Genomic DNA, 9,720 nt, shown 5'->3' on the forward strand with positions numbered 1-9,720 from the left:
TGCCGTCACAGGTCGCTCTGAGGCTGACGGTGTTGTGCCTCCAGCTTACTGAATCCCCAAAAAATTCAGTGCAATCGCTGCGAAATCTCCAGTTTTTCCCAGTCATGTGATCGTTTTGGAAAATATGTCCAAAAGGAGCTGTGGCTAACAGCTACGTTCAGCATCCACACGGCGGTCACCTCCATCAGTGAAACGCTGCACACTGCCCTGTCAGGTGGGCTTTTTTAAGCAGTTTGTGGATTTTACTGGAATAACTGAGTTTTTAGTCGCATTATAATCTGCTCACACGAAGCCAACAGGAAATGCTGCACATGCTGTGGAAGCCTGAGAGCTCATTAAAAATCGTCTCCATGACCGACACGCAGGCACAGACGCTGATTATCGGCAAACAGCTTCAGATATCGGATCTGATATTGATCGCGGACCCAGATCACATCGAACTCGAATGGCCGGAGGCGCAAAACAGAAGCAGCGTATTTTTATTGATCACAGGGCGATGCACGGCTGCAGATCGATGCGCGCCTGTTCATGCTGAAGCATTTACATTTCTTACTTTGCTCCCAAACTTCTGAAGCACGGACCAATAATTAGCCGCCGTCTGAGGGTCAAACTCACAGTGACTCCCCACAAAACCAAGCGCTCTTCCCTCAACGAGGCCGCCGTCACACGGCAGAGTGCAGCAGAGGTCAAAGGTCAAAGGTTTGTAAAAGGAAAAAGTCAGAAAGGTTTTTAAAGCCGCAGCTGGAAAACGATGCTGAGCGTAACCAAGGCAACAAACGTGTTTGCACGAGCTCGATAATGAGACGCCACGAACCAATGAAACGGCTCGGACATCACCGCGCACACCAGAGAGAAGCAGGAAGAGTGTGTGCGTGTGCGTGTGCGTGTGCGTGTGCGTACTGGCATACCAAAGTAAATTGGCACTTGAATGTGTGTTTCTCTCTCCTCAGCTAATTAACTCGACGCTCAGAGGCCGGCTTAATTGAAAAGGGCTCAGCCCTCGATTCCCCCACCCTTATCTAACACACACACACACACACACACACACACACACACACACACACACACACACACACACACACACACGTGAGCTATATGACTGTCAGCGAGTGTGTGGTATTGATAGAGGTGTTGGAACAATGTGGAATGAAGCAGTCGCAGCCCCCACCAGCTGAGGGTGAAGCTGATGATGGAGCTCCGCCCAGTTATGTTTCCTGACTGTGGACGTACTCTTCATTGTTCAGCAGGACCGTCGAATCCAATTATCGGCTCTACGCTGAAATATGATCAGGAACCTCGAGGTGAATGACTGGAATTAGTCTGGACCGCTGCAGAACTCCGTTCCCCTTCACGCTCAAACCAAAGTGACCATTAACCATTCAATGTCCTCCAGGTCACCCAGCAACACACCTGCAGTTAGAGGCGGGGTTTGTTTAACCATGTGAAAAAGTCTGACTAAGTTTCTACAGCAGCTTCAAAGGCAGGTGTAAAGGTCGACATGAGGAGGGGAAATAACAGAACAGACGGCGTGGCGCAGACAGACAGAAAGCACAGACAGGAAGCTGACAGAGCCACAGGATGTGATGTAACCTGAAAAAACCAGAACGGCCGGAGAAGAGATGAGGCGTGAGATCGTGCAGACGCTCTTCAGCGACCGCTCGCCTGCTGCACGTTAGCACACCGTTAAACTTTCAGGGGCCCAATCAGAGGACTGGGCCTCTGATGACAACGCTTCCTCACAGAAATGCGCCGGAGGCCGGGCCGCACCGACGCCGTCTGATCACGAACACAAACCTGTCTCATGATTAACGAAGAGCACGGCGGCTGCACTGACCTCAGCGAGCGCTCACTCACACTCTCGTCTCATTACGAGCTTTAATTGCAGCGCAGGACGATGTGTGGGAGGGGTGTTCCTGCGGAGGGATCGGCGCTCCTCCTGGTTTCCTCCCACACGCCGTCACGCACACTCGACCTCCCGGACTTCCTCTCACGCACGCAAACACACCACTGTCACATACCTTAGTGCTGCTGATGCTCTGCAGCTTCATCTGCTTCATGTAGGTGGTGGTGAGAGGCACGTTGTAGTCGATGACCTCTGACACCTGAGGGCTTGGCCTGTCGTTCTCTGTAGAGGAGGGGAGGAGAAGCCATTAGAAGGAACGCAGGATCACCAAGAGACGAGGAGCTCATCTTCCTGAGTCCTGCTCTGATATCTGTTCCTGTGCTTCTAACAGCGAGCTCAGTGTGTTTTTTACACGCTTGGGTCTGGATGATGTCACAGAAATCAGAAGGAAGCTGTGTTAAAGGGGGAGGAGCTAGAGCAGCTTGTTTCAGTCAGATGATCAGGCTCAGCGTGAGAAAAAGAAGGATTATTTTGGACTGGGAGTCATGCAAAGCTGCTCTCAGAGAGTCCGGGGATAAAGACACGACCCTTCGTCCTCCCGAGGGGAGAAATGAAACCCGATTAAAGCAGCCGAAGAAGTGAGAGAGTGAGTTTGTAATGTTTCACTGCACTCAGCAACATCGCCCTCACATCTCCTCCAGCCGTGCTCGCAGTCATTCAGGACGTGTCTAACATCTGGAGGCATGAACAGTGATCAAATCAATGAGATTCAAAGGGGGGGGGGGGGGGGGGGGTGTACAGCGGCCGCCATTTTAAAACAGCTCAGATATCTGCATTATACTGATTTACTGTCGATCCATAATCTCTGTGTCACACACGCACACACACACACACACACACACACACACACACACACCTTTATGGCGTGTGTTTAGTGACTCCCACTAAAGTTCAGCTGTGAATTATTTAATGCAATTAATCAGTGCAGAGCGGGACACAGTTAATTGACACTGACAGCAGCAGGACCACCGTGTGTGTGTGTGTGTGTGTGCGCGTGTGTGTGTGTTTAAGAGATTGTCAATCTGTGAGTGTGTGTCGGGGTGAAGCCTCACCCCCGCTAGGCAGGAAGGCAATTAGCAGTTTTCCCTCTCTGAGAGCCATCCAACGGCAGATACACTCCGTGTGTGTGTGTGTGTGTGTGTGTGTGTGTGTGTGTACAGGTATTAACATCTTTGTGGGGACAGACGGCCCTCATGGGGACCCGGTCCCCACGAGTTTGAAGGCATTTTTGAGACTCAAAATGTGGTTTTAGCGTCACTGTTACAATTAGTTTATGGTTAGGTTTAGGGTCAGGGTCAGGGATTCATTTTTGATGGTTAGGGTAAGCGGCTAGGGAAAGCATTATGTCAATGAGATGTCCCCACAAATACAAACGTGTGTGTGTGTCTGTTGGGATTCATGGGTCTTGCTCTGAGAATCAGTTGGACGCTCTGACTGGGAGGTTTTTGCTGCAGAGAAACTCGATCGGTGAAAGTCGCTGTGATGGCGTCGGTTTGCTCCTCTAATTCACAAACCTGTCAGGACTCCTCTTCAGACCCCCCACCCCACTCCTCCCCAGACTCTGTGGAAAATGAGCGTTTCCAGGCCCATTTTCTTTGTTAAAGCCATTAATTAGGCTAATTGAGGAGAGAGACGGGACAATCCAATGACTCCTCGATTTGATGAGGGATGAGAAGACGGCAGAAGGGGAAAAATGGGGGAAGGGATGGAGGAAGGGTGAAGGGAGGGATGGTGGGATGGGACAGGAAGCCAGCAGCAGTGGGGGAGGATAGAAGAGCTCGAAGCTGGATGGATGGATGGAGGAAAGACAGAAGTCTTCTGCAGCACGCACATGATCAGGTCAGGAGAAGTGTAACCCTCACTGCTGCAGAAGCATTCAGTGCTGTAAACCTGTGTGTGTGTCTGTGAGCGCACAGGTGAGCTTCAGAGCTTTAAAGTTTGGACGGAGACAGAAAAGCTGCTCCTGCTGATGGACGCTTCATCTGTGCACTACTTGGACACGCTCGGGTGTTTCTGTGTTCCCGTGCGCACTCTGGTGTTTTGTATGTTAGCCGTGTGAGGCTGATGTAAGTGCGACGCCGCTGTGCCGACAAACATCCTAAATCTTTAACCAGCGTCTGCTGAGAAGGTGAAGCTGCTCTGTGTTTATTCACAGAACAGATGCTGGAGGCTGGAGGCGGCTGGGCGCGCACAGAATGTGAGGAATGTGGACGTCCGCGTCTCTCTGCGGACTTCTCGGCCTCGACCGTCTCGTCGCTTTCGTTTCTCGTCTCTGAACTGAAGCAGTAAAAGTCAGACGGTGTCACGATTTTTCCCCACAGCACAAAAATGTTTTAACACGAGCATTTCCATCGTGAAGCGGCTCCGTTTGCTCTTTACACCTCGTGTTTGCATTAAATTGGCTTTGTGGTGAGAAGAAAGATTTCCTGCAGGCATGCAGCGCTGCGAGTAGCAGCGAGAATCTCAAAGTGTTTGTTTTTATGTCTAATTGTGTTTGTCGGGCGGCTGCAGAGGCTTCAGAGCCGCCGTGAGCAGCTCCTCATCAGCGTGACAGACAGGCGGCTGCTTTTCAAACTCCATACATTTCCCTCATTTCTTAGAGACTGTCGGCACAGGAGGACAAATCTGTTACGGCGGTGCACGGTACGAGGCTCAAACATGAACTTTCCCCGAGCATCGTCCAGGCCTCATCCTCCCGTGCTCCTGTGTTTCAGCTCTGCAGCTCAAACCCAGGTGAGACACCCGTTTGTACCTTTGCAGTCCTGCGTGGTGGTGCTGATGTGCATCCTCTTCTGACACTCGCCGCAGCTCATCAGGAAGCGAGTCACCGCCTCTCTGGGCAGGAAGGCGTACGTCTCCGCTATCTGAGGGAGAGAACAGAGACAGAGAGGAAGAGGACGTTCAGTCAGACTCAGCTCTTCATCGAGTGTCTGAGATCAGGGAAAATGCGTCCACGTGTCGCTACGTTTCGTCGGTCTCTGTCATCGTGTGTTCACTTTTATTTCGTTAGCATCGTGTTTTTGTCAGGAAACAAAGATGGCAGATCAAAACTTTAATAAATGAAACGAACGCTGACTTTGACCTCCGGATGACCGTCACCTGGTGGGAGGCGAACAATCGCCATGCCGCTGCAGTCGATCTGAGTCGATCTCTGCAACAGCTGACCCGACTCAGCAAGTGACATTTCAGAATAAAAGCGAGGCAGCTGAGCGGCTGTTACACGGTTACGACAGTTCTGGTCACGTCGCAGTTTCCAGACTTTTTAGCAAATAAGTGTGCGATATCGCAGTCGGACCCGCCCCTCAACCATCACGTCTGCTTCCTAACACTAAGCTGGGGACGGCTTCAAAACAGGACATCCCTCATTGGCGGTGACATCACTCACCGGGAGTGACATCACTGACAGCTGACACCATAAACTCTGTTATCAGGAGAAGAATCAAACGCCATCGAACACGTCGGCGAACCAAGACCCAGAAATGACTCTACAGGTATGCTTCATCATCATCATCATCATCATCAGTATTCATTCTTCGTCTTTAAATAAAAGTGAGAAAATAAAGTTGAATAAAATGAAATGTTTGCGTTTGATTATTACACCAAAAATAGACTCAACCTGTCCAAGAAAACCTTTCCACACGTTGACGTCGAAGACGCGAGGTCGATGAACGTGTGGGAGGAAATCAAACATTTATTCAGGAAAAGGAGCACAGAGGAGGAGGAGGAGAGGAATTGAATGGGGGTTGCTGTGCAGCACGTGTGTGTACGAAGAAGTAAATGTCACTCACACACACACTCTGGGCTTTGTGGCATTATGAGGCCCTGCTGTGTTTACTCGATGGGTGGAAGTTAATGTACACGAGGCAGAAGATGACTGATGAAGATGACTGATAGAGATGAACGAATAAAGGACGAGGAGACCAAACGAAGAAAGAAGAAATCTGTTCCAGCCTCTCCTGCACTGCAGCGGATTCACCAGCAGAGGGCAGTGTCAGCAGCTGAGACTGGTCTCTGGGCATGTCAGCGCTCCTGCAGCAGCTCAGACTCTGCAGGCTTCATGGTGTCAGAGTTTAACGCTCAGAGAACCACAGCGAATAAAAATGAAAGAGAAACAGGAAGTCCTGAGCACGCAGAGCTCAGTCCACGCCCTGTGAAACAGGTCTGGATTCACGTGGAGGACGCAGTCACAAAGTCAGACTTCCACCCTGAAACTGCCCGTCACAGCTTCCTGCAGCTTCTTCTCTCAGATTACTCCTACCCTCAGCCCCCGCGCCTCATCAGGAACATCTGTTCAAAGATCTTCGTCCAACTCATCTCATGTATTCCCTCAGCTTTGATCACTTGTTGTCAGCTTCAGCTTCATATTAAGAGCTCATCATTCATCCTCTGCTTCCAGCTGCTTCATGGTGCTCACCGATCCCCTTCATTTATCCACAGCTTCATTTTCAGTCGTTAGCACCTTCAAGTTCAGATAAATAATAACACAAGTTTTATTCTCAGTTTGACCTTTAGCCAGGTAACGCTGACAGGTGGACACCAGCTACCTGAGATCATCTAACTGTCCTGATACTACTGTGTGTGTGTGTGTGTGTGTGTGTGTGTATCTCCTGACAGACGAGGACCATCATCCCCGTGGGGTCGTGTATATTTGTACGTGTGACAGGTCAGCTGAGCATCGACCTTACGACTGCGTTCACACGTTTCAGTGTGTGAACGCTGCAAGTTTTAATACTCAGCACATATTCTTGATCCTTCTGGTGCTGCTGAGCTGATTATTGATCAAGTGACTTAAATAAGCCACAGACGAGAAAAGACAATGTTTAGGTGACGTCATCACGCCACCATCACGGCGTTCTGTGATGAACTGGCCGGTCAGACTCAAGCAGGTATCTGATCACACAGGTGTGACACACACACTCCTCACTGCCTACCCGATAATCCCGTACGCTCCTCACAGATCTTACAGCTTGCTGGGTCCATGTTCAGCTCCTGGAGCTGTATGTGGTAGCGCCCTTGTGTTGATACCCAATCCCAAAAACCACCAGGTCTGAATCAGCCTGTACAGCACAGAGGTGCAGCGGGCGCCTCACGATGAGGCTCAGGCTGCTGCGATGCAGAGGACGAGCAGCCTGAGCCAGCCTGACAGAGCTGAGGGACAAGGAGCCTTCAAGCATCACACACATGAAATAGTTTGAATAAATGCCACCTCGCTGTACCAACAGAGGGCGGCCAGAGGGGTCAGCAGCGAGCGACCTGCACAGCAGTGCGCAGCCGCGACGCCTTATCGACTCACTGATCTGTTTATTTGGACTAAAGAAGCTCTGACGAAGCTTCGAAATCAGAGATTTGACTCGTTTATAGCCAAAAACAAAAACCTCAGCACTGCGGGTAAATTCTGCCATGTGTGGAAGTCGCTCATTTACGTCACTCAGAGTTTTCTGTTCATCCCGATCGGCTCGTGAGCGCGCTCTGAGGTGGACGCCCACCGGGCCACAGCGAGGCTGCCGGGTTAGCATCAGAAACTGAAAGCAGACGGTTGCAGGGCTCTGTTCTCTGCCCGAGACGCTCAAAGAGGAATGAAGCCCAAAGAAGAGGAAGAGAGACGGAGAGAGAGGAGCTCGGGTTAAGCAACAGACAGCACGAGTTGTGAAAGAGAGAAACGGCGAGCAGGGCGGAGGTGGGAGGGTGGTGCGAGGCGGAAAGACCACAGAGAGCCACAGAGGACAGGAAGCGGGCAGCGCCGTGCTCACAGCTTTGTAGGTCTTCTTCTGGCCGGCGTGCTTCGGTGCTTTGCCGGGGTCGCCGCTGATCTCCACGTGCATGGCGTAGATGATGTCAAAGAAATCCTCCACCACCGCCACGCGCTTCAGGGACGAGTCAACCGCTGAAACGCCGTCCGTACACTGCAGGGAGACAGAGACAAACTCTCAGTTCATTCACACTTTTTGACCTTTGACCTAAAGCTTCACAGACGAGAGGAGACGAGAACGGAGGCAGACGCCTGCATCACGCCGCCATCAGCTCTGTGAGCTTTCACTAAACAGCTGGTAAACATTCAAAAGGACAATAAAAAGAAATCAATACGTATCAATATGTTAACACGACATGAACTCTCCTGAACGAAATGTTACAGATACCAAAGAAATCCATCACTATAAGAACAAACGTGACTCCTGAAGGGTCAGCTCTGAATTTCAGGAATAAAAACAAAAGACTGGTGAAGAAATCAATCGATCAATCAATCGATCAATAACCAGCTTTACAGATATGAAGGCAGGAGGTCTGCCAACCATTGAAATGATGAGAAAAATCCCTGAATTTATAACCAGTCCAAACATGAAGCTATGACTTTATTCTCCACCTTCAGAAAGTGAGAAGGATTAAGATGTGATCGATCAGGGCTGGACTGGGACAAAAAAATCAGCCCGGGTACTTTGACTAGAGACCGGCCCCCCAGGTATAAAGCCTTTGAATGAAAACAAACACTGTTGTGACAGTGATGTACGCTGTCTGCTTGGTATATGTATGATTTTGATACAGTTTACAACAGATGACCACTTAAGGACATCTCCTGGTTTCATCTTCATGTTTCCCTCTCACCACATATCCAAACCGACATCATGACCGGCAGCTTTACAGCTGTGGCTCCAGCAAACATCAGCTGATACTAGAAATTAATATTAAATAAGTTCTAACAACAGCTGATCAAGCTTAAACGTGCTGCTGTTGTTTAGCGCGACATCCGCTGGTTTCCTCTTTCTGGCGCAAAGTGGGCGATAAACAAACGAGAGAGAAAAGCCGATCAGCTGATCATTGATCAGTTTCATGATTGAAGTAGCAACAGGAAAGAGAGGGGAGAGAGTGAGAGGAGAAGAGGCAGCTGTGCAGCGTAAAGACAGAATAAATCCAGCTTTGTGTCTTTGTTTCATTCTAGCTGAAGTCCGGGACAAATCGCGTTCGTTTTCAGCTCAATACAGATGCATTGTAATCGGTCCAGCCCACAGTCCATCATGACCAAACAAACAAACAAAAATGAAAAAAAATGTGTGATCTATCCAGAACATTGGCTTCATTCCTTTAATCACTTTGATTGATCTGAAGACAGTTTTTAATGTAATCCAGAATAAAGTCGATAACGAGGTTTAAACCTTTATTCCTTTTTCTTTGGTTACATTTTTTACTCTGATTACTAACGATTATGTTTCTTGGATTATTTCTCAGGTCCACAGAGTTGTTACAGATGTGTGACAGAGCTGCAGCTCAGAGAAACATCCAAAACCAAAGTGTCCAATCATATAAAAGACCCAACACGGCACAGGAGGAAATGAATTTTTCTTAAACTGTCTTCTCTTATTCAGGTATGTTTCTGTAAAGGTGAGTCCCATAAGGTTCCCTGTTAGCCACGCCCCTCCTGAGTCTGAATGTCAGAGACACCACGAAGCTTTAATAACCCTGAAGCTGCTTCACCGTCACACTGTCACATCTTTACGTTGGAAAACTGTCCCAACGATGGGAGGGAACTTCCTGTTCTCCCACCTGCTGCAGGTTCAGTATTTAAACGTCTCAGTGACACCAACACGCTCACTTCCTGTGCTGGTTCATCGAGTGTAATTATACCGGCGCTCTAATTACTGAGCCGCTGTGAACTTACAAAGATTTATTAACAAAGCCTCCCAACAGATACAGACTCCTCCCCCTCTCCCCGCCTCACACCGAGGGCTGGGAATAACGGGGAGCCACGCGGAGCTCTCGATTTCCCACAAGGCCGTGGGAGTTTGAGGTGTGTGCCAGCAAAACAAAGAGGTGCTCTGAAGGGA

At 49.5% G+C, this 9,720-nt stretch overlaps 1 protein-coding gene across 1 annotated transcript in view; it reads right to left on the reverse strand.

The window, feature by feature from the left end:
* Positions 1-7,761, reverse strand: part of LOC134619510 (nucleolar protein 4-like) — an 85,835-nt gene extending 78,074 nt beyond the window's left edge. Inside the window, exons 1-3 of the mRNA XM_063465351.1 lie at positions 7,654-7,761; positions 4,656-4,767; positions 2,019-2,125 (exon numbers count right to left, since the gene is read on the reverse strand). Coding sequence (XP_063321421.1) covers positions 2,019-2,125; positions 4,656-4,767; positions 7,654-7,725 — 291 coding nt within the window. The 5' untranslated portion in view covers positions 7,726-7,761. The remainder of the gene's footprint in view (positions 1-2,018; positions 2,126-4,655; positions 4,768-7,653) is intronic.
* Between the last annotated feature and the right edge of the window lie 1,959 nt (positions 7,762-9,720).

Source organism: Pelmatolapia mariae, linkage group LG20 (assembly GCF_036321145.2).
Source record: "Pelmatolapia mariae isolate MD_Pm_ZW linkage group LG20, Pm_UMD_F_2, whole genome shotgun sequence".
NCBI lineage: Eukaryota > Metazoa > Chordata > Actinopteri > Cichliformes > Cichlidae > Pelmatolapia > Pelmatolapia mariae.